Raw genomic sequence first — 25,546 nt, forward strand, 5'->3', positions numbered from 1 at the left:
AGAAAAAGCTCACCCTGATGCAGCTACATACACGAGACTCGGGGAGATGCTCAAATTGGTGAAGAGGAAAAAGGGCATGCAACCTGATCTGGTTCATCTAGAAGCATCTGTTTTACATACAGTCAATAAGAACTCCTGTTTTCCTTATTCGCTTCTCTCATTACAAAGTCATTCTAGGACCTGACTCGACACACTTGTCTGGAGTCCCTTAGCAATGTAAATGAATGCACTCACACTGTTTAAAAATATTTTCTATATTTTTTTAGTAATTTAGATCAGCCTTCCCTCAGTGGGTTCTGAGATCAAACCCTCAACCTAGGTATGTGCCCTGACTGGGGATCGAACCCGCAACCTGGTGTATGGGACGACGCTCCAATTAAGCCACCCAGCCAGGGCCACCACTACCTTCCACTATCTTTTAGACTCAATCTTGTATTATCAGAGCTGTTAGTCCATCATCAAACTGGTCTATTTTTTTAAGTGATCTACTTTTATTGTTCCCATGTTCTGTGTTTTGTGTGTGTGTGTGTGTGTGTGTGTGTGTGTGTGTGTGTGTGTTTTGAATATATTTTATTGATTTTTTACAGAGAGGAAGGGAAAGGGATAGAGAGTTAGAAACATCGATCATCGATCAGCTGCCTCCTGCACACTCCCCACGGGAGATGTGCCCACAAGCAAGGTACATGCCCTTGACCGGAATCGAACCTGGGACCCTTGAGTCCGCAGTCCGACGCTCTATCCGCTGAGCCAAACCGGTTAGGGCCATGTTCTGTGTTTTGGAGAAAATTCTGATTAGTCAATTAGGGAAGGATTACTGGAAAGGACCAAAAAGAATACTACTGTGAGGAAAGCGAGTTCTGCGGAGGTCACTGCCCTCCCTTATTAGTATCTGAGCTACAAACCTCAGCAACTCACAAACCCTCTCCATCACGCTCTAGAGCAGCCGTGGGCAAACTACGGCCCGCGGGCCAGATCCGGCCCGTTTGAAATGAATAAAACTAAAAAAAAAAAAAAAAAAAAAAAAGACCATACCCTTTTATGTAATGATGTTTACTTTGAATTTATATTAGTTCACACCAACACTCCATCCATGCTTTTGTTCCGGCCCTCCGGTCCAGTTTAAGAACCCATTGTGGCCCTCGAGTCAAAAAGTTTGCCCACCCCTGCTCTAGATTCTTTGATTCCAATCACCTTTCTCTTCTCCACTTTCAGTGTCCAACTCTAGCACCATCATCACGTTAGTGGGAAACTAAACTCCTTTATCAATGTATAAGTATACATAGAAATCTTTCTGTTGGAATTTGTGAAATAGTACATTTAGCCTTTTAAAAACCTGTCTTCTCTCTCTTTCCCCCTCTGCCTCCCATTCTAAATGAATATCAAAATAAACTCAAGGTGGGACGATGCCCAATCAACTGAGCCATGCCAACCAGGGCTTACGTGGCATGCTTTCAAGGTTCAAACATGTATCCGAATAATTATGCATTCATGAGTAAAGTTCTAAATCAAGGTGGAATCAATTAGTTTACCACAGTTTTAGCAGCTTACTTGCATAAAAGGTAAAGAGAATATGGTAAGTGACATATATTTGTCTTCTCTGTTCCGCATAAGAAGGGACAGATACGTCCTTGTTATAATACTTTTGCCACTTAATAGAGAGCGTCCTCTCTTTCCATTTCACCTCCAACAGATCAGACCACTGACACAGTTGGTAAAACCCAGCCGGGAAGAGAACACTTACACAGAAACCCTTGGACATCCTCCGGGCAGCCGTGATCTGGCCAGTCAGTATACTGCAAATGCCACACCGTCCTTTCCTGTCCAGACAAAAGGTGCTTGACCTTCAAGCCGGTGGTTGCATAGCAACCAGAATCTGTTCGGAACTTTGTGGTGACCTTGAACTTGCCATAGGTGGCTGAGCTGTGCTTGGAACCCAGCTTGGGCCAGTATCGGTGGCTCTTGGTGCGTCCGCCCTCCTGAATCACACACAAAAGTAAAGTTGGAAATTAGTCAAGGGAAGCAAGCGCTTATCCTCTTAATCTTAAAATCTGAGGATAGGGGGAAATGTGAATAGCTTCTAAGTCACTAACTCAGTAGCACTGTGCAGTGTCTATCACAGATTAGATCCTACAAATCTTAGCTAAGACCCATAAGAAGATGTACAATGGCAGCTACATCAACGGAAAATTTAAAAGATTCACAACTGAGCTGCAGGTGAATGTCAGAGAGAGAAGAGCCAGAGCGGAGTCTAGAGGTGAGAACGCGCTTGGGTGTTAAAGAAACAGGAGGAAGGTGGTAGCGAGGAGGTCGGAAAGGCCTCCTGGTCCATGGGAGGCAGTTTGGGTTTCACTCCAAGGACAGTGGGAAGCTGTCCAAAGGGGATGGAGTGACCTCAGGCAGGGGAGTGACTGCATCTTAGTGGTCAATCCAGGTCACACTCTGCATTTCTGATGTTCAGCCCAGGGCTCTCTCTATTAGACCACACAGAGAGAAGAGAGAAAGAGAGAGAGAGAGAGAGAGAATGAGATGTGAGAGAGAAACACCAATTGGTTGCCTCCTGCATGTGCCCCAAACAGAGATCGAACCCTCAACCTAGGTATGTGCCCTGACTGGGAATCGAACCCGCAACCTGGTGGACGGGACGACGCTCCAACTGAGCCACCCAGCCAGGGCCACCACTATCTTCCGATGGGCCGTTCTGGAAAGCAGCTGATCGGAACAGTCCATGAATAAAATGTGACTCTTTTCAATGATCTCTGTTCTCCACCTTTAAAAATTGTTAGCAAAGGGGTAACCCCATAAGTATTGGTCAAAACCACATGAAGCTAGTCCCTTAAGTGGTTAATATAAAACACTGAGCAAGTGACAAGAAAAGAAACCTAAAACGTCTTCCCCCTCAAAGACAGCAACCCCTGGTGAACTGCTTGGTGGTATGTGCCCATTTTCATAACGTAGACGTTTCTATTACAACAGAACAACTGTGTGACTTGGCAAAGGAAGAACACACATTTTTTTTCTCTCCCTAAAGAATAAAGACCTCTACAGGCCCCACAGCTCCAGGCTCCTTCTGTGATAAGCATGAGGTATGTCAGCTGGCCATGGCCGTGGTTGGAACATGTGCCGATTCACCCACAGCAGCCCAGGTTCTCGAGTCCCAGGGCAAAAACTATGGATGGTGTTGTCTGGCACACAAAAAGGAGCTGGTTCTTTTTGGTTTAATTTTTGTTCATGGCAATGCAGGGAAAAGAGTGAAAAGTTGATGAAAATGGAAGCCAACAGATTATCTTTGGGAAACAAAACCCATATACGTGGAAGTGAGAAGAGGAGACACGTGCAATGCCAAAGGAAGAGGATTTGCAGAGAAATGGTGCCGCAGGAAGCAGCACGGAACAGCCTAGTCCCCGACACGAAGCCCATTTTCTGGCCACCCCTCCCCCTGGAACAGGGGGCTGCCGGCCACTCCCTTACCTCCTCCGCGGTGACCATGGCGATCACGTTGGCTCCCTGCTCCCACACCATCTGCCAGAAGTCATGGCACGTGTGCGGCAGGGGCCCCTGCGTGGCGATGTAGTGCCATTCGGCCCCGCCAACCACCACCTGCAAACCAAAGAAAGCATCGATGAGGCAGCCCCCAATCCAGGACCAAGTTACCTGCTGACCACAGGGGGCACATGACTCTGTGCCAACATCAGAACCCCTGCAGCCACAGGGGGCGATGGAGACATTCTCACATGAAAATGCTACTAATCTTTTTTTCTTACTGCAACCCCCAGGGATTATGCACAAACCAGTGCATTTTTTAAAAGCACACATATACATAAACATATCCACACACACATACACACACACGTTAGAGGAATACGCCCGTGTGTGTGTGTGTGTGTGTAGCCTAACAGAATTTATTACAGAAACGAGAGTGATGCTTGTATGCAATGCACTTGAATCATTTCCATTCTTTTCTCTATTCTAGTCTATTTACAAACAAAAAGAAACACCACCACCACCCAAACTGGTCCTGACTCTAAATGGACTCTACACCCCACTGCTATACCATGACCCCCAGTTTGAGAAACAGTGCTCCGCGGCGTCCTTTCAAACAATAACGACGTCCACATTGGAATAAGACCCTCCAGGAGGAATGTCTTTCTGCTGCTGCGGACCTGATGCGAAGAGCGTCATGAACCTCAGCTGTACCCGCCACTCCCTGTGCCACACACGGTGGAGGCGTCATGAGGGCACTTAGGTCAACCACACATGATGTTCTGCCATTCACAGCGTCCAGCCAAACTTTGGAGCTGTGAGATGGTTTTAGATAATCAAATCGTTACCCCGGACAGCTCAGGGTGGCCTTGGGAGGAGAATTCTGCAGCTGGTAGTTTCAGCGGCGGACACCGTAAGTAAGTTGTGAGCTGAGTGCTGAAGGCCGTGCCATCTGGGGGAGATGGCGGCCTTTGCGAGGACTCTTTCATGTCCCCTTCCATTCCTGTGCCTTGGCATTGCAAAGCCAGGCCCCTACACTCCACCACTTGCAGATCTCTACATAGTTCTAGGAGCAATGAAGTGATCATTGTTTGAAACTTTTCCCCCCTCATTTGTTTTATGAAACTATATGCTAACTTGATTCAAACAAAAAACAGTGTCAGTGAATTGTCTCATTACACAAGGCATGTTCAGGTCAACGCTGGCAAGCCAGATCCATTTTCCAAGTTCCGGGGGGAGATAGCATCCACATAGCTGCCGGCTGGCGAGGCGCTGGGTTGTCTGTGGAGCTGTGATTTTAAACATTAGCCTCCCTGGCATCCAACATATAGGAACCGTAAATACTCGCAGAGGCGGCTGCTGCTGCCTGGGGCCTTCAGCAAATTCCAAGTATTGACAGGAGGGTATTAAAAACGGCATTAAAAACACAACCAGCAAGGCTACGGAGGTGGATTTCACAGATGTGATTCCACCTCTGGAACAAATCAATCTGCTCTGTTAACGGCGACTCAGAACCCGGGGAGCAAACGTTGGCAAGGTACACCGCTCGATTCCGACTGCACCGACAAGTTCTTGCAAGCTCTGCGGGTCTATGAAACGCACCCATGTCTAACCCAGATCCGCAAGATGAAATGTGGGCCCCGGAGAACACTGAGGAAGGGAATGCCTCTGCTCAGTGCACCCCGTGGGCACGGCTGAGGCACAGGGACAGCTTTTTCCAGGCAACAGATGGAAAACGGGAGGGGAGACTGAGCCACTGAAGAAGACAGTATAACATCGCCACAGAAGCGTTCCATAGACTTTCTATCACGAAGCAGCTGTGGGAGCCGCATCCTTGTTTGACCACATTATTTTGGCCACCGTTTGTCAAGCCTGACGAAGCCCATGACACACACCATCGTCAGTTTACTTAAGACTCGTTTCCTGGGGCTCATGTGTTTTTTTTTTATTGTTTTCCTTCTCATTCTCAAAAATGAGAGTAAAATATGCAACCTGATCCAGGATGATGCTCTTTCATATTTCTTTTGACAGTACTTCCTGACACATTAAAAAAATACACGTGGTTATCTATGCCCTGTGTGCAAAAACACTACACCCCACACCCTGGTTCACTTTTCATATTTTGATTCAAAACTGTTAACACCGATACAGGAGCCAGACATCTGGCTGTGTTTTGGAGGCTCAAAGGAACCTACCAAGGATCTGGCTACAGTTGAAAAGCCCAATGAGGAAAGGAAATAACCCTGGACGAAGCCAGAAACAGGTTTCTAAGGTTACTGATCATACCGGACTCATAATGTGAGCCTTCTCCTGTTTAAAAACGTCCTGTAACAACTGCTTTAACAGCGGTATGTGCATAAATTCTTCTATTTCAGACGGCAGAGCAAATGGTGACGATCTAAACACGTATGTTCTGTTATCAGAGACATTGAGGAAGGTAAGTGATTTAGGAAACATCTAACTCGAGCATCCTTATCTCTGAATTCTAACCGGGGCCAAACTAAGCTGACTAATTTTCAAGTCTATGAAATACTGAGATAAAAAGGTTTAAGTTTCTGAAATATTAACAGAAATTGAATGACCCTAACGCACTGGATAAGGAGGCAAATCTTGCAAGTCACTGGCAAGCACACCTCCATGGTTTATGATTACACTCCCCCACTCTTCTAAACAACATGCAACTTGGGGACAAAGTCAGGTGTCAAACGCATCACCTGTCGTATTGCCAGGGAGAATGGTGCGTTTTGTGACTCCTGAGCATCACAAAAGCTTCAGCGACAGTAAGGTAATGCCTGTGACTTCCAAAGTCTCCACGTCCGCTCACTACAAATGGAAAAGGACAGTCCTTGGGTTCTCCTGGGAGTCTGGGGGAGAGTTATAACCCACATAGAGGAGAAGAAGTTAAATCCTCTGTAAAGTGCGAGCTTCAGAAATAGCTGACCCTCGCGAGCTTCTGCCAAGGCCGCCAGCTTCCTTCTGTCTGCAGTGCTGGGCATGCCCTTCCCGTTGAGTCAGAAAAGCCCAGAAGTTCAAACACTTTCCCTCGGGGTCTGGGGACAAGCCAAGATGCACAGTGGCAGCCGTCCTACATTTTTCTCTCCCTGCATTTTTACCTTTAACCCCCGGCATCTTCCACAAACCTTCCCAGCACGCTCCCCGGCTCACCTTGATATGGGAGGCGTTAATGTAACCTGTGTTATTTTCTTTGGTCGGTATCAGCTCCACGCGATTCTCCTCGTAGGGGACAACCTCGCGGATCCGGCTGCGCTCGGCATTTTCTGGCAGAGCCGCTGTGCTGAAAATGCCGTTGGCCTTTTTCTTTGGGATCTGCTCGTATTCTGTGAACACCATGCCCTCTTCCAGCTTCTTCTTCAGGGTCCTGAACTGCAACAGAAATGAACCTTCAGCTCACTGACCGATCGCACCCCAAAATCCCAACAAAACAACCGGGTCTCTTTAAATATTGACAGTGAGGCTGCTAGTGTCAAGATGCCCAACGAATGCTTGATGATTTGGTCTCATTAGTAACCACAGTGCTAGTTTCTCTTGTCCAACCACCAATTTCCTTCTCATTCACAGCTTCAACAGGACCAATCAGCAAAGCTAGGCAAGAGGTGAAGTTCAAAATTGGTATCTGTGTCACTAACACCTCTGTTTAAAGTCTTAATGTGAGGAGATTGTTACTCTTCATTACTCAAACCCCCTTTTCTCCACGTATACAGCCCATTTTACTGAGATGAATATTAAGATGATGCTAGTCCATAATCCTGCAGTTCTGGCGATTATACCCCCCTCTCGCTTTATTTTTCCCACAGCCAAACTACTAATTATAATAAAAGGTACTGATTGGATTAAACAATTCCTCTGAAATCCCTTCTGGCTTTAAAAACATTCTAATACTTCATATATACCGACAGGAATCTAAAACCCTGATGTTATGAGCACTCGAAGCCTGTTTCTTTAACCTCTGATTGCAATTTCAGGCGCTAAAGGAACACTTTCCCCACCTTGGAAATACCAACATGCACCTTATTCTGACCGTGGGTGGAGGGGATGGCGTTAGAGAATTCTATAAATGCTTGGGTAAGCGACTCACTTCCTAATAAATGCTGACCATTCATAAACATCACAAACCCTGAGAGCGACAGCAATCGTTTTTGCAACTTTCTCGGATTTGCAAAAAGGGAAAGAGGCCCGAAGAAAATGAGTGGCTTGACCCAGGCCCTACGGCCCATTAGCGGCTTTAGGGGCCGGTCTCTCGGTCAGCCATCACCACGCCACCTCAACAAAGGAACAGTAGGTACTTGGTCAGGACCCATTTAATACAACACAGTCAGACTACATCTTGCTAATCTCAACCTGAAGAATTGATTCATCCCATAAACCTCGGTACTGGCATGTTCGGGCAAAGAGAGAGCTCAGGAATCCGAAGAGCACAGGGAATGAATCACATGCTTGACACGCCCAGGGCTTACCCTCTCGTCCATGAGAATCCGGGTGCCATCAACTCGGCCGTCTTCCCGCCCCGAGACCCGTGCCACCGAGAGGCCATTCAACGCTGCCAACATCAGAGGCCGCTTCTGCGCCTCCAGGCCTGCCATCTTCTGCTTCTCTAGATTCTTGTGGCAAGAAAAGGCATGTTCTCATTGTTTACAATACCGGGAGAATTCTGGAATGTGTTTTAATCTCCCCAAATCTGTAACTCCCCAGCCAAGGAATGCAGACAACCACCATTAGTAGGGCGAATTCAAACACAGCCTACCCATTAATTCCCACCGTGCCTGAGGAAGCCCATCCCTCCGGGACTCCTGCGCTTTTAGTTTAAAGCAGATGAATGAACGAACACACAACAAATAAGAGCAAAGACTGCGCACAGCCCGGCCGGTGTGGCTCAGTGGTTGAGTGTCGACCTATGAACCAGGAGGTCACGGTTCGATTGCTGGTCAGGGCACATGCCTGGGTTGTGGGCTCGATCCTCAGTGTGGAGCCTGTAGGAGGCAGTCAATCAATCATTTTCTCATCACTGATGTTTCTCTCTCTCTCGCTCTCCCTTCCTCTCTGAAATCAATAAAAACATATTTTTAAAAAATAAAGCATACAAACAGATGCGTGTTACAGTTTGAGGTTTTGATGCAAACAGAAGTGGAACCAATGTGCAGACTCTTCTGGCCACCACAGGTGAGGGGATCATCTTACCCCTGGTTTCTTTTCAAACCTTTTAGGTATTTTTTTCTTAGTCTATCATTTATAAATTTATTCCCCAGAGAGCAGTGTCTTGATAGAACCATGGGTGCAGGGGATGGCATCACACTCATACCCTCAGTGCCCCCTGCAGTAGGAATGGAGCCCTGGTTTGTGAAGTTACGACACTTGCACCAGGGACTGGCTGGACCCCTCAGACCTACAAACGGAGCTTCTCAGAGGAGGATTAACTGAGACAGCGTGAGAAGAGGACCCATGAATTTCAACAGTAGGGGCCAGAGAGAGGAGCGATAGAGACAGCAGGCCTGATTCAACCATTCAACACACCAGCAGCTCCTGAGTTATGGAGAGTTGGCTGCAGGGCAAATTCTCACCATGCCTGTCCCCTCGGTTCCCATTGGGTGTAACTTTCTCATTGCTCTTACCCTGGAGAAGCCCAGGCAGCCTCCTCTTATCACCTATTCCTGAGAAGCCCAGCCAAAGCTGCCCATCGGTGCGGAGGGCAGAGAAGCATCCGAGATGTGGGGAGGAGGTTGGGGTTGTTTCTTCGTCAAAAGCCAGGTGCAGAACCACCTGGCACTGTCGCCATCGTGCCTGGCACACTGGTTTGCTAAAGAACCTCCTAAACCTGCTCTGAGGCCAGGACACCAGCCCGGGAGGAGTCCTTGAGCTCCTGAGTAGACAGGATTTGGGGAAAAGTTCGACGGGGAGAATGAAGTAGGGATGGGGTCACGATGATTCCCCTGGACGGGATGGGACAGCACGTGGGACACACATCGGAAACCCCTGCTCCTTGGTGTCACGCCTGAAGCTCCAGGTAGGGAACCAGCGCCATGGGGTTGGCTGCAGGCCTTTGTTTAACACGGGTAACAAGGGAAGTGGAGGGATTTGACCAAAATGAGGCAACGGGACCGTGGAGGCATCAGTAAGTATCAAGTGAGCAAAGTGCAGACTGACAGGCTGAGCTGTGTTAAAGGGGCCTGGGGCCAAGAAGTGCTGAAAACGCTTTTCTGCCAATAAATCACTTTTCCCAGCTGGGAAAGCTCTCCCCTGAGGCAGCCACACTCCATTTCCTCTCCCAGCCCAGAGGTTGTACTGCCAGAGGCCCAAGCACATCTTTCACAACTTCCCTCTGGGTTTGCCAACCGTGGGAACAGTTACACCTGGACCATGCCACGGATGGCCATCTGTGAGGCTGAAGATGCTCGAAGGTTTGAACGAAGTCATGAAGTCGTTGCAGATTAGATTCTGAACCCAGGAACTTGGGTTCCTTAAACATTGGCCCCTGACGGTTCTTTGCAGGTTAATTCCCACTGTGTGTGTGTGTGTGTGTGTGTGCACATGTGCATTCACATACATGTATCTGAATTCTTAATAGACTAAGGTTAATGGGGAATTGCAGCTCAACAGTAAACTTCCAAGTTTACTGTAACTTTCTTGGCTCTGTGTTAACCGTCCATTGAAAAAAAATCTGAAACTCAAGCTGACACGCTGCACGCAGGCCGGTCAATATTGGCGAGCCATCCTGACATATAGATTCATAGATACAAAAAACTCTCAGGGATGTTGTTCTTTTAATATCTAACTGGGTGGGGGGGAGCTTTCCCCTGGGAAAAAATAACACACCCACAAAACACCAACAGGTGCAGGAAGGTGAGCTCCTGGCAGCTCACACAGTCAGTCGGATCCTGAATAAACAGCAAAATACTGGCCACGACCTCAACCTGAACACCACCGGCCTGGAACATCCTAACTCCATGACTGCGCTTTGTACCAAGCGTACCCATCGGCATCCGTGCAGGAGAATGGAAGATGTACTTGAAGGGGCAAGCACGAAGTTTTGTGAAAAATGCCACCTGTTTAAATGCCAAGTGACCCTCGACATCCCTAACCTGTCCCTGAACGCGCCTCCCATCTTCTTCAGTGTCTGCGACAGGTGCTCCCGCTGTGAACTTTCTCAGGGACAAGGAGCAGAGGAGGCTGCGGGGGAGACCAGCGTGTGAACTGTCCCCCCACATGGCCCGGGAGGGGAGGACACTTACCCGGATCATCATCTCTCTTTCTATAATGCTGTCCTCCAGGGAAAACATTTCGGACACCGGCCTCTCCTTCACGGGCTCCTTCTTGACCCGCTCCTTCACGCTCGTCAGGTCGGGCTCCGAGATGGACGGCCCGAGGGAGGACCCGTTGACAGCCAGCTGGTCGGCTCGGGAGACGCTGACGGCCTTGGCCGGCCCGTGTCTCAGCACCCGGGCTCTGGCGATGGCCGGGGGGACGCTGACCTGGTCTTGCCTCAGCGCCCCGTTGCTGACACTCTTCCTGGGGCCGGGGTACTCGGGCGGGGGCTTCTTGGGGATCCGCGCTAAGGCCGCCTGCAGCTGGGCGCTGTACTCCATGTTCTGGCGCAGCCCGGGGATCCGGGGCGCCGGTGCCGCGGGCTCCTCCTCCTCCTCGCTCTCACTGCTGTGGATCAACATCGTGGCGTCCGAGAAGGTCTTCTTGTGGTGATACTGGGGCAGCTGGGGGACCTCGTGGCCCCCGGGCACCTCCTTGGGGGGCCCCTGCTCCCGGAGCGTGTTGCGGCGAGCCATGGGGATGTTGAGGGACTTGAGCGTCATGGCCTCCATGCCCCGCACCATGCTGCTCATCACCTCCAGGCTGTGGCGCTTGTTCACCGTGCCGTGGTGCTTGGTGGCCGTGAGCGGCTCGCTCACCTCCTGCAGGGACTGGTGCACCACGGGGGCGCTGTCCTCCTGGAAGGTCTTCACCGACAGCTGCACTTTGCGGGTCACCAGGTCGGGGCTGCTGCCGCTGACGTACTTGTGGCGGTGGCTGGCCAGGTCCGGGGTGCTGGTGGCGGGGCGGGGCCGCGGGTAGGGGGGCGGCGGCCTGAAGAGATGGTTTTTGAGCATATGGGCCGTGTTGTAGCTGTGCGTGCCCTGCAGCTGCATGTTGGCCAGCTCCGGGGTGCTCACCGTGTGGGAGATGGCGCTGGCCCCCGGCTTGCTGGGCACCGAGTTATTCTTTGGGTTTATCTGGTCGGACGGACCCACAAGTTTGCCGCCGTAGCCCCCCTGTGGCCCATAAGGGACAGTGTAGGGGTGCCTCTCCCGCATCTCGGGCTGGCTGTACACCAGGTCCTCCGGCTGGTTGTAGGCATGCGTGTTGAGGATGTTGAGGTTCCGCAGGGACTGGCTCTGGCTGTCCGTGTGCACGACCCCCCTCTTCATCTGGCGCATGACCGTGTCATAATCGGGGGTCGGCCGGTACGATGGCACGATGATGGCGCTGTGCCGGTGGCTAGGGATGTAGTCGGCCCGCATGATGTCACTCCCGGGGATGCTGAGGTTGGAAGAGACGGGCGACGCCTGGATGAAGCTCTGGGAGCAGTTCAGGGAGTTGATGCTGTGGACGCTGCACACGCTGCCATTGGTGATGGTGCCGTTTAAGTAATTTAAGTCCAGGCTATTGTGGGAGTTGCAGTAGAAGGCATCTTCGTTCCCATGGAAAATGCTGTCTGCAAAGGTCAAACAAAGGCCCGTGAACCACCACGCCATCCTGCTTTGGTCAAGTCTATCCTCATCTAAGTTAGAGCTTAGGTTATGTGACATCTGACCTAAAGAAGTCCTAGCAAGTGCACACCCATCGGCTCCACCCACATTCCATCAAACCTGGACATTGCTTGGATGAGATGCCAATATACAGAAGGGACATTTTAAAGCATCCTGAGAAGGAAAAGCGAATCTAAACAAAGAAAGCAATGAACGTTTGAATAGATGGTCCCTTGGTAAGTTCTCGATTTTGCCATGAGCGTTGAAATCAGGCAGGAAGTGTGGCCTCCGTTTGGGTTGACCTGTTCTCTTGTTCAGGGGTCCGCTTCAGGAAGGCTATCTGGGCCAAGAAGCCAAGAACTTGAACCCGTTCGTACGCCTTAAGTGTCTATAGACGCAAGCGGCGGACCTTTTTCCATTAAATTCAAAATACCGTGGCAGTTAACTAGTTAACAGGTCAATAGACCTGAAGTTACTGTGTACGTGGAACTGATCTACAATGAGAAAGGTCCCTTTACTAACCAGAGGGACTGCTAAGCCAACATAAAGACACAAGACAGATAATGTAGCCCGGAGGTCAGCAGGCAAGGCCAACACCTGACCAGCAATCAATTGAGGGCAAAATTGGAACCAAGAGTTCTCCCAGCTACTGCCGAACACTCTCCCCTAGACCTGATCTCATCACCGAGCCCAGGCCACATAAAAATCATGGCTTAAGGAGGTACCTAACGAGCTAGAACATAGAAAGTAAGAACCATTTCAGGCATCCAGTGTTCCTTACACACACACACCCTAGGGAGGCAACTTCTGGCCACTTTTCTGTGAGCAAACTACATGCATGATTCAGCCCACAGATGTAAGCATGAGCCAAGTAGAGAAACAAAGGCAGAAAAGGTGGCTGTAAATGCTCAGCCGCTGAGGAGGAGGGGTGTGGTCACAGACCAGGTGGGATGAAACAGTCAAGATAAACCAGGCGACCAGAGAGACAGAGGCTGCATTTCTCTGCCTCTACTGGTAGGTGGGGTCTGGTGCCTGCCCAGGGAAGCAGGGTTACTGTGCTAGTCTGCTTATACACAGTAATGTTTTATTACATTAGATAGTCTCTTAATTATCTTAGTTTTCATGCGCACACTGACAGTGCAGAGACATTAAAAATAGCCAGCATACGATAATGTAGAAAGACATTTTCCATTTCACACTGTCAATATTCAACATCTAATGCCATCCCTTCTTTGAGATGCAGGTGGTGTCACGATCAAGAGCACTGGCTTGAGGGTCAAGACACTGATTTTCGTATCCAAGCCCCTCCAATACCCTCCTGCATCCCAATCCTCTATTTGTAAATTGGAAATAATAGTAATCCCTATCTCATCTCCTAGGTTTATTTTGAGGATTATTGAAGGTACTGAGAACAGTGCCGAAGGAGACGACTTCCTCTATAAATGTTAATTATTATTATTACAACAATTATTGGAATGGTTTTTACCCCCAAATATTTTTCATATGAGTTAAAAGAGAGGAATATAACGGACTTCCTTTATAAGTGCTGGGAGAGAGGGGCTGGCAGGAGAGACGGGAAGCAACCGCTAATGTGAAAGATTGAGATTATTTGTATATTTCTTTCAATTGTTCTGGATGCCTGTATTCTCTGTCCACATGAAAACCTGACCGACGGTGACGGGCTTTGTGATACTGGCAGTGAGGGTCAGGGGTACCCCCGTGGGCTTTGCTGCCACTCTCTCTTCTCTACGGAGGAGAAGAGAACCCTGCTCGCTGCCTTCTCCAGCTCCCTTTTGCAGCCAATTCTGGGGCAATTCCTCTCTCAGGGGTAAACGCTATTCTATGCGTTTCACAAATCGAAGCTGCTGCTTGCTGCCATTCAGACAATGACAATATTAAAATTGAAAGCATCACTATCCCCTTTTTAAAAAGTCTTCTTTACTGCTTCCCTGTCCTCAACCGTTCACCCGAAGAAGGGAAAATGGCAAGCCAGCGTTACCTTGCGAAGTGTGTGTTTCCGAGTAGTGTTCTCCACACTGGACGTGCATGGGAGGCAAGATGTACGGCTGCTGCCGGGGCTGAAACAGAGAACAGCACAGGTGGGTGGGCCTCTCACAAAGGGCCCTCCGCTGCCACGGAGAGCCAGCCGAGCACACAACAGTCCCCAGCGTCTGCAGGGGAGCAGGCTGGGGCTGCTCTGCCGTCTACCCCTGGCCCACCCCTCTTCTCCTCCGTACCCCCTCCTCATCCCTAAGTCAGGACTGAAGAAACAAGATGGCTGGTTCAAGGTGAGAAAGACAAAGAGGCTATAATCAACATGAACATATCTATTTATAATCTATTTTCTAATACACGTGCAAAGCTCTCAATGTCTCTTTTTAATAGGACAAAAGTTTATATGTGAGTAAAATACATTAACAATGGCTAGAACATGCTGGGTTATCCAGAGAAGTTTTAGTGTGACCAAAGAAACCCACTCTCTCCAAGAAACAAATTGCTTTTTTTTCTCTAAGTACACGAGACCAATACTGATCTACAAACGACAGTCATTGTTGTTGCTTTTTAATCTTATTTCTCAATTACAGTTTACATTCAATATCATTTTGTATTAGTTTCAGGTGTACGCACAGTGGTTGGACCGTCAAATCAGGGGGAACACTGTGTAAAGTAGATGATGCCTTTCTTTAAGGAATAACACAGAACACATGTATTATTATGGTCCACGTAAGAAGTAATGAGAATAAGGGTGCACCCTGTTTCATTCTGTTCAAAACTGGCTCCCTCCTAGAGCCGTGAACTCCTACACATCATCACAGCTGCACCTATGACCCAGTTCACAGCGCCACAGCAACCTCGAAGAGGGACAGGGTAGTATTGGGCTGGGCCCAATTGCAAACTGATGTAAAAATCAGAACTGTGATCCACAACAATGAGCATGTAGTTCTTGGGACCACATATTGGCCCTCCCATTGCAGAACCAAATGTAGAGAATCCAACCATCTACCACCTACCCCTCCAGTGAAGAATCTTTTCCCAAGACTCTTAAAAATGGCCATTCAGACTCAGTTTGAATAACTTCCATCTGCAGAGGATGGTAAAACTTTTAAAGAACCAAAAAAAAACACACAACAATGCTAGATGAATTTAATATTTGGGGAGCCAGCAAAGGAAATAAATCATATGTTGCTCATGTGATTCAGAGCAAGTCATTTAATCTCAGTAGGTCTTAGCTTCCTGTCAATCAAATCAAGCCCTTCCCTCGCCCTACCACAAACATGATCCATTTTATTTTTATTCTAGAGGCCCAACGCAAGGAATTCGTGCAAGGGGCTCAGCACTTGCAGCCCCTCGCAGCCCCGGCTTCCTCTGGAAGGTCATCTGGACAGTCGTCCAAATGAATGGTCGTTTGGCTGTTCAGTCTAATTAGCATATCAGCTCTTTCACATCAATGTTTCTCTCTGTCTCTCTGTCTCTGTCTCTCTTCTTTCCCCCTCTCTCTTTAAAAAAAATTAGTAAAAAACCTGAAAAGCATTTTCTGATTAGTTTATTAAGCTCTATCTATGGCAATGAATACAGAAGAAATTATGGAGCTGATATCTAAAGACATGCCTACATGTAACAAGCAAAATCGGTGATAAAACAGCAGATGAGAACAAGTGGATTGAAACAGCAGGTTACATGCTGAAGGAACATGGTCTCATCCCCCAGAATAAGACTTACTCACGGGCTGAACCTTGAGCCACACTTAGAGAAGTGATGGACATGATGGGCACAATGGGGCAAAACGGATATGCGTCACACCTACTTGGAAGACTTACACCCTTCTGCATTCTCACCTGATCTCACCTGCCATAATGCACCAATCACCTCTCCTCTCAAATTAGCAACAAAAGGACACTCCATCCCCAGCACACAGGCTACTTTTGATTGCTGAATATTTTATACATACCAGAGAGGATCGGCTCCAGGTGGGCTGGCGTCTGATGGGGGGTGGAGAATTTGATTGTCTACATAAAAAGGTGAAAAGTAAGAATGGTTATTATTTCCTAGATACAAGACAGACAAGAGAGGGAGAAAAGGGGAAAGGAAACAGGATGGTAAGATTTGCAGCAAAACATAAATATTATTTCTGGGTGGTTAACAGTAAGAACAATTACGATTCCCTTTTTTATTCTTTTCCGTATTTTCAAAATGTTTGGAACATAATGTACTTTTACAAAAAGTTTTACAAAGCACTGTTAGAAGAGCAAGGCTTATTTCTACGGAAACATTATGAGGGAAATACGAAAAGCGGACATTTTGCCATTATTACATGGATTTTTAAAAATTGTATTTTTTGTCCCTTTGTAGATGTGTAAACTCTTTCATAATAAAAAAGAACAAAAATATTTTTAAATGCTGTCAGTAAAATGAAAAAATAAAAATCCAAAATAAATATTTTTGAGGTATCAAGGTATTTTTCATTAAGATCAGACGGATTGCAAATATTCATCTAATCAGATCCTTTCCAGACTGAGACTCAACATGATTTTTTAAAAATGTAGACTACAAATGAGCAGGGACTAAGAATATCATCAAACTCTGAATATATCTTCAGAACTGGAATATAAAAGGTGCCTTTGAGAAACAAGTCCCAAATTCCAGAATTACATTTTCCACTGTCCTCAATGAAAAATGCAATTCTTTAAAAGCAAAAAACAACAACAACAAAAAACAGGACACGTAGAGTTGGCCATCAAGCTAAAACTCTTTAATTTAAAGCACTCTCCTTAGTCTGATATTGATGGAAACAATATAGTAATATTGGACTTTATTTAACTGGCCAAATACATTATAATTAGAACCTTCTCTCTCTCTCTCTACATTTTTCATCCCCAAGTCAAGAAATATGGGAGCCACTCTCCAGGCTGTATCGGAGGTGACAAGCAGTAACTGTGAGAGAGGAGACAATATAAATGGCAGTCTTTTAGAAGTCAGAGAGTGGAGAAGGATGCTGTTACGATGATGCTAGTTTCGTAAAACTACAGAGGGATGTCCCGGGTTGAGACTCTGCAGCTGTACTCAGAATGTACTGTGTATGTGGGTGTATGGGTGTGTACTTTTAAGAGAGGCCCAGATTTTATCAGATATGAAGTGAGGAACCTCCCATAACTGGTTAGGAAGAAGAAAGGAATGGTTATTAACCAAAGTAGAAAGGGAAAATACAATTTCTTTAGCTTTTAGTCTAATATGTGATGTTTGTCGATATCCTAAGAGAAGTCCACAGAAGAAATACAAATAATCAGTAAATTTTATAGTAAATCCGCTTGCTGAGAAGTGGTCAAACCAGAATTTTATTACAGGACAATTCACTTGTCATCATATTTTGTAATTCACCCCACAGAAGCTGACTACAGGACTCTTGTTAATGTCAAGGACAACCCCCGCAAATGAACGGCCACAGCAAAGAAGACCTGAAAAAAAAAGAGTTAGCGGGGATCCCTGCCCCAGAGAAGAGCGAGTGTGCGCATGTGGGCTGGGAGGTAGCTCTGGCTGTGTCCTTTGCAGCTCTTTGGTCAACGCTCCTCTGATTTACATTTGCAAACTTGGCTGGCAGATCTGATACTACCACTACACCTCCAGACCCTGACAGCGGCCAATGGCAGCAACTGCTGTGAGAGAGCGTACATGGTGCAGGGAAAAGAGTCTGCAGGCCCCAGTGATGCAGCCGCCGTGTCAGGACCACACTCGCACGCCCTGGGATGTGTCCACTGGGGCAGTGGGAAGACAGTCCCTCTCTTGCATTTACATCCCTGACGTTCTTTGAAACGAAATTAAACACGTTGGGCGCCCCGACTGCGGACGTACTCTGTCGAGGAGCAACCTTTTGAAGGCAATCAAGGGAAAGGCAACACGAGCGTGAGCCCCAGCACGCGGTCTCCAAGGTCAGGTCACATTTAAGTTCCCTCATCAGACTCCCTTTATCATCTTTATTTCCAAATTAAATGTAAAACACACACGCGGATGGGTGACATCCATTAGTGTCCTCCAAGTCCTCCTCTAATTACCCTGGCCCCTCATTTACAGGGAGATGCCATGACCCACAGGCTCACGCGGGGTTACCCAACTGTGTCAGCGAAGCGGGGCCGAGGATGACAGGCGCGTCTTCTCTTTCAAGCGGGCTCGTCACTGTGTCACACGCTTCTGAACCTCCTCCGCGTCTGACACGAAGGGGCGCCCTGGCAAATTGGGAAGAGCTCAGCTCCTCCAAACTCATCGCAGAGCTTGGAACAGTGGGCCGAGCCATCCAGGCAGTCCAACACTCACAGTCAATTTGTGAATTATTTGCTCTCTGGGCATAGGCACTAACTACACCACACAGTCCTCATCATTAGAGCGCTCTTGGGCCCGCCTGGCGTGAACGTGCTCCTTTAGCTTCTACAAGGAATGAGGGGAAGGGAGGGAATGGGAAAAGCCATCTACAACATCCCCAAAGCACATGCATTTAATTGGGCCAAACCATCCATCCAGAGGGCAGACGGAACGTTTACTTACTCAGTGCAGATTTTGTTTTGTTTGTAAAACTTGTGCCGTGTAGCAAACAACCGAGAGATATACTTGGCATTTTCAATATCATCCTTGGAAAAGAGAGAGAAAAAACACACAAACATTCCTTTGATTATATACGCATTTGACAAGGACTCCCTAAACAGGGACTCGTCCCTTCCTCCCTTCCTGTCAATCACAAAGTAACACCCTGAGCCATACACCAACGTGCTGAAGATTCAGTGGCAGCCACGGGCATGAAGCCCATCAAAGGACAACAAGACAGGACTGTCTGCTAAAGAATCCTTTATGCCCAAGGCCTTGGGGGCACGGTGATTAACTGGCATGTCTTCACATAATTCCAAACTAAGTGCTTTAAAAATGAATGAATGGCCCTCTCTGGTTTGGCTCAGTGGCTAGAGCGTCGGCCTATGGACTGAAGGGCCCCAGGTTCCATTGCAGTCAAGGGCATATGCCCGGGTTGTGGGCTCAGTCTCCAAAAGGGGGCGTGCAGGAGGCAGCCAATCGATGATTCTTTCTCAACATTGATGTTTCCATCTCTCACTCCCTCTCCCTTCCTCTCTGAAATCAATAAAAATATATTTTAAAAAATAAATAAAAATAAAAATGAATGACTGGAGGCAGAGTGTGGGATGAGCACCAAGCATCATTAAATGAGAGGTGGGGAGCTGCACAGCATTGGCTCTGGAGGAGGCCCTCAATGGAAGGGCCATCGCTCAGCTGACTTCAGACAAGGTTGGGCGATGCTGGGAAAGAAAACCCAGGTCAGCCAGCAAAAGAAAATGCCAGGCAACAGAATCAGAGGTTGCTTGATGAGGGCTGTAACTGGAGTGCTGAGGAACCTGGTCTGCCAGACAGACAATGCGATCCATCACACAGAAGGCAGGGGGAGGAACCCCAATCCGAGAGTCAAACCTCCGCTTGGAAAGCAGGCGTTTTGAATGTGAAATCACTACCATTATCCTGGAGTGAGGAATGACAGCACTGGGCCCAGGGCTGGGAGTTTCGGTTCCATAGAATATGTATTCGCTCCAGGTGCGGACAGCAAGGAAGGACACTTAAGAGTTGAGAAGTGAAGGGGCGAGCTGCCGGCTGGACCCTGCCTGCGTGCGCTTTGCTTACCGTGTGGAAGAGCACAGTCTCTTCCTTGTTGATGAGCTCCACCAGAATGGTCGACTTGTTATGAGTGATATTCCCCATGTCGTTCCACCTGCGCAAAACAAAGGCAACCGTGTTGGCCCCCAAGACAGTCCATGCATTGATGAATCCTCACAGGCGGGTCCCTGGCGGATTTTATAAATGATGACGTAGCTATATTTTCAAAAGCAAAATGTTCCTTCTCTCAAGGCTGAGAGTATAGAAAGTGCAACCCGAATCTATTGAAATAGCTAAAAACTCCTATGCAAACAATATCTAGATACTGTTGTCTAGTAGGGGGGACATTTGCAAGGGACTTCTGCTGCCTTGTTAGTCCCAGTTCCAAACCGACAAAGGATCTCCCGTGATCCTGGCTTTAAATGATGGAGGAACACGTTATTGGGAAGTCCAATGTTCCCGGAATCTAGGCGAAGAATCCACGTGGATTCTGTGCTGTCATGTACATTACTGACACATCACCTAGGAAACATGCCTGGGAGGCAAGTATGTAATGTGCCTACATTTTTGTGAACTACACACACACACTCCTTCTCTTTCCTCATGAAGACCTTATCTAAAGGGTGATACACAGAAATAACCACCAGACAAGGGGAGGTAAGCTACTGCTTCCCATTCTACTTGGAGCCCATTTCTAACCGGCTCTCACTACTGCCTACCCTTCACCCTGTGCCCCAACCTATAACTCCTGCCCACTGACTGCTCTCCATCGCGCTTTTCCTCGTCACACTTCCCCCTCTGCCTGGATGATCCATGTAACTCAGCTCAGGAGTCACCTTCTCTTGGCAGCTCTTCCTCATCCCCAACCACCCACATGCTAGGAAAGAGCCTGGTGTCGCCCTCTCCTGGTTACCACATTGCATCATGACTGCTTACTTCTGTGACTAGCTCCCTGATGAAACCAAACTAGACCATAAGCTCCATGCCCCGGGTAGATTCTGCTTTCCGCATCTCTGTATTCCAAGCACGGAGCCGCGTACCTGGCACACAGCAGGCGCTCAATGTTTGCTGAAAGCATTGAATGTAATAATATTGCCTCCCATCTGTACAGAGTACGGTTCCTTGATCAACTCTCTACGGTAGACAAGGCAGCTATTATTGCTTCTAGTTTGGTGATGAGGCAATTTAGACGCGTGTGAGTACATGACTTAGCCACACTCACTCTGCTCACCAGGGATGGGTGACTTCTATACCTGGGGCTTCCAGATGTTCCTCCAATCACCTTTTCCTGACACCAGTACCAACTGTGTTTATGTACATCTGCTGGGGCCATACCGGCTCCAGGTGCTCAGCGTGGCTGTCTGCCAACCTACAATCCCATCAGATCACATCTATCTGGACACAAAGCTATATGCTTCTCAGTAACGGTTTCTAGAGAAGAGAGTATTTGGTTTCCTCTGGCTCCATTCCTTCAAGTCCACTGCCAAAACTCCGAATCCACTCCTCACTCCACCATATGACTTCACCTATGGCCTGATTCGCGTGGCATTATCGCAGAAATAAATTCCCACCTTGTGAGGAGTGTCATGATAAATACTAAAGGAAGCGGTCTGGAAGCAGTTCCCAAGGATACTGAACACATCCTGTGTGTGGCTTGTGATCAGCCAACTTTCAAATTGCTATTTTTCTTCTATTTAACCTCACTAGCTATAAGGCAAGACTTGTCTACGTCTCCAGGCTCAAGGGAAAAAAATAAAAATAAAGCATTGATTTAGCTATACAGAACTCAGCACCACTATCTTTAAGTGAGCACTCAGCAAGTATTGGAAAGTTTCCAGTTCAATAGAGTCTTTATTCTCTCGTGCTACGGAGAACTGTGTGGGACCAAATACCTGGATAGCTTCAGATATGCGTCAAATGTTATAGTTATAACTCTGCACATATTTCTATATTTTACTCAATTAATTTATAATTTCTTGTCGGTGTATGGGGTTGACTAAGTATATCCAAAAATCAAATATACTCAGTAGCCCCACAGATCTCTCTCCGTACTCATGCTTCAATGATGTCTCTAATCAAAGAGCAAGAGAAAATAAAGGACAACAGTAATGGCAGAGTGGAGACCTAGGGGGACAAAAAAGCCTGTTAGGGAGCCTTTGGTAGGAAAAGTGTCTCAAAATGACCTGCGGCAACCGCTGACCCAGAGAGCAGGTGGCTGGCCCAGGCTAACCTCCAGGGCTTCCATAGAATATTTATTCTCTATGTGTTTCCCTCCAAGACCTTCTTGGATCCTTTACCCTAGTGCACAGCTATGCCCGCCAGAGGCACACACACGAAAGCTGTTCTTCCAAAAAATAACAGGCCACATATCTTCCCTTGTAAATAAAAGCGAGCATGCCATTGTTTCAGATTGTTGACTAACATGGGATCTATGGATACAAAGCAAGCTCACTGGCATGTCATTGAGGGGACACTCGGACATACCCCTATATTAGTTCTACGCATGTTACATGGGAAAGAGAGTTAAAGGGTCAAAACAGTAAAAAGTCCCAACGTCCTTTAATTTGTAACAAATCGGGTGCTTTTTCAAAACACACCTTCATAACTAATCCTCTTTTGTGAATCTAGAAACTAGTTAGCGCTCTTCTAGCACCTGTGGTTAGGACAAGGGGAAGCAGTCAGTCTGAATGGAATGACTGGTCATGGAGATTCCAGCAAAGGGAACCAGCAAGAGACAACTGGAGAGCCTGTCTCCAAACAGACTCTTAAAATTTGATCCCCATTCTCCTGGGTCAGTGGGGTTCAATAATGCACTTCCTGGGTCAGGTGGGAAGAAGGCCTCCCCCACCCCATCCCCCCCACTCCCAAACAGGCCTCCAGGAAAAGTGAGATAAGATTCCCCATCACCACTTAAATCCCACAGAGGGTGGATCTTAACTGAGTTGAGAAGAGCTCAGCGCTGATCAACAGTGGGATCCAATCATTTGAATAACTTTTCTTTGTAGTGGGTTTTTGTCTAGTTCCTCAATGAAATGAAAGACAAGGGGGGGAGAGGGGGAGAAAGCAAATAAGACTACCTGTGTATTACAGCTTGTCTTCCAATTCTGTTTCTCACGAAAATCCCCATAAAGAAAATGCCCAGGTGCACACTGTTTCCATGATTGTCCTGTAGGAGATCAAGGAAAGATAGAGGTGATGAAACAGATGCCCAGCGGTCCAGCAGCACCCAGCACTGGGCCTCAGCCACCCGTGGGGACCACGCCCCGTTTCTCGCCCATTAATCAAATGAGTCGCAGCAGCATCACGGCAATCAGGCAACTAGATCCTGAAGGGATGCGCCCCACTGCACATCCTAACGTACGAGGTATACATTTTTCTCAATCCGTCACCACACCTTTCCTGTTTAAAATAATTTTAGGGTTTTCCTCAGATTTGTTGGCAGTTCAGAGGTTCTCTTTTGCAAACATCTATGAATATCGATGCTTACCCTGGTTTCTGTTTTCTAAACTAAAATTGTACATGCACATAGCTTGATTATATATGCACGTTACATACATGCAATGATATATGCACATAGTTGGAAGAACTGAATATTCTTTAGAGCTTGTTTAAAAGAAGCCAACAGCAGGCCGGGATGGACCCACAGTTTCCTTTCCCTTGGAGGCACCGACTTACATCAACTAACGCCCTAGTGTGTATCTTATATGAACCCACTAAGCTTGGCTTTTTCCTTCAGAACCTCACATTTATCAGTTCTGGGAAGTTTTCTCGAATTACTACTTCGTGCTTCCTGTTTACTCCCTGTAGAACTCCTCTTATTCAGATGTTGGACATCCTGCACTGGCCCTCTAATTTTATCTTCTGCCTCCCACGTCCCGTTGCTTTGTTTTTTGGTGAGATTTTCTGAATTTTATCTTCTAACCTATTACAGTTTCCATTTCTGATATCACATTTTTAATTTCTGATAGATGTTTTATTTTCTTTTTAAAAGCAATCTATCCCTATAAAGAGGTAGTACGTGTGTGTGTGTGTGTGTGTGTGTGTGTGTGTGTGTGTGTGTGAGAGAGAGAGAGAGAGAGAGAGAGAGAGAGAGAGAGAGAGAGAGAGAGAGAGATGAGATTGACAGGATGGTATTTTGGTCAGGGGGTTCTTCGTCCTACAGAATCTCTGTCTTCTAGGCTTTGCTCTCACCGTGTTGGCCACTGGGGTTCCTATTAGGGCATCATGTAGGGTGATGCTTCACTATCTATTCACAGTCCAGCGTGGGATGCTAAACGCTGGTTGAGAGCTTTATGAACATGGAAGAGGCACGTGGACTGTGGCTTCACTGCATATAATCTGCTTGGCCCCGTGTCCCCTCTCAGTGATCGCTTCTCAACCCACCTTCCAAAGCTAACACTGAATAAGAGTCTTCCAACCGGGATGGAGAAAGGTGAGACCCTGCTGGCAGCCAAAGTAGAAAGAGTTGGGAGAGAAAGAACTGGGAAGGGAAAAGGGGGTCTTGTCAGTATGAGAAATGAGGAGGGAAGTTATACAACAGGAAAACATGTGGGAGAAGAAGGCAGGTGACGTGGAGACGGGAGGAGAAAGGAAAATCCTGGGGAAAGCTGCCCCGGGCACTCTGCCAGCAGATGGGCCAGAGCCTGGTGGGGATGGGGACCCAGGAAGAGCAGATGACAGGATGGGAAAAGCTCAGAACGGACGCCTGAGGCACTGCACTGGGCAGAACCGCAGAGCTCGACCTTGAACTTCGCCAAGGACCAAGGCTCCAGACTCTGACTCACTCCAGAGCACCCATGTGCTCTGACTGTACAGGAGCTACTGAGGCAGCCGCCACACCTGTGTCTGTGGAGAGGCGGGCAGACCTGCTGGGAGCCGGACTCATCCTCCTCCAGCCTCGAGCATCTTTAAGGAGCCACTCATGGAAAAGTCCTCTCTAAACGGAAATGTCCTCCCCTTGGACGCCATCACAGGGTTTTATACTTTCCTTGGTCAATGGGACCTGCACGAACCCGCAGGGACTGCCTCCCCACAGTCTGTCCCTGTGTTCTGTCCTGTCTGCTTGCCCAGTCTCAGCGCTGACCACACCCCTGCCCCCACTGGTACCGCTGACCCGCCCCTCCTCCGCGGGCTGCCAGGAATCCTGTGGTGTGTAGGTGGTCACCTTAGTCATGCACAGAAATGTGGGGGGAAAGGAAAGAGGAAAAAGAAGCCCAGCTCGTTGACGCCCACGGGCAGTGAGTCAGCAATGCCTGTCTGCCCGCTCAGGGTAAGGTACGGTGTCCCCTTGGGCTTCGCCCACTAAGGAACATACTAGAAAGTGCATCAGAGCCAAGCACAGTGGATTCCACACACTATCTCCACTGCCTCTCCCTCCCACAATTCAGCAGCACTGAAATCAAAACAGGCAAATGACCACCACGACAAAACCCCCGACTCCCAGGGACTGGAAGTCAGTTTTCTGGAAGTGGAGAACAGCTTACTCTATTTCCGTGACCCAGAGCATCCTGACTATAGATGGGCTGCTGAAATGTAAGTGGGATGCAGATGGCGTCTAAGGCATTATGGCAAGGAAAATGGGTTCCAGCCCCACGAAGGGCGGCCATGAGAGAAGCAAAAGAAAATTAAACACATCTGAAAAGGAGCCATTTAGCCCTTTCCACAAGCTGCGG

The 25,546-nt window shown here is 47.9% G+C and overlaps 1 protein-coding gene across 11 annotated transcripts in view; it reads right to left on the reverse strand.

Annotated features, from left to right (window-relative positions):
• Positions 1-25,546, reverse strand: part of PTPN14 (protein tyrosine phosphatase non-receptor type 14) — a 149,699-nt gene that overhangs the window by 12,631 nt on the left and 111,522 nt on the right. For 10 of the 11 annotated variants that reach the window (XM_036342258.1, XM_036342259.1, XM_036342263.1 and 7 more), the window contains 10 exons: positions 22,952-23,040; positions 19,902-19,989; positions 18,768-18,850; positions 16,183-16,240; positions 14,233-14,311; positions 10,725-12,199; positions 7,956-8,099; positions 6,646-6,864; positions 3,469-3,597; positions 1,742-1,976 (listed from right to left, as the gene is read on the reverse strand). In XM_036342258.1, coding sequence (XP_036198151.1) covers positions 1,742-1,976; positions 3,469-3,597; positions 6,646-6,864; positions 7,956-8,099; positions 10,725-12,199; positions 14,233-14,311; positions 16,183-16,240; positions 18,768-18,850; positions 19,902-19,989; positions 22,952-23,040 — 2,599 coding nt within the window. Of the gene's footprint in view, positions 1-1,741; positions 1,977-3,468; positions 3,598-6,645; positions 6,865-7,955; positions 8,100-10,724; positions 12,200-14,232; positions 14,312-16,182; positions 16,241-18,767; positions 18,851-19,901; positions 19,990-22,951; positions 23,041-25,546 lie in introns of those variants that run through there. The other variant, XM_036342268.1, reaches the window with a different exon arrangement.

Source organism: Myotis myotis, unplaced genomic scaffold, assembly GCF_014108235.1.
Source record: "Myotis myotis isolate mMyoMyo1 unplaced genomic scaffold, mMyoMyo1.p scaffold_m19_p_18, whole genome shotgun sequence".
Classification (NCBI taxonomy): domain Eukaryota; kingdom Metazoa; phylum Chordata; class Mammalia; order Chiroptera; family Vespertilionidae; genus Myotis; species Myotis myotis.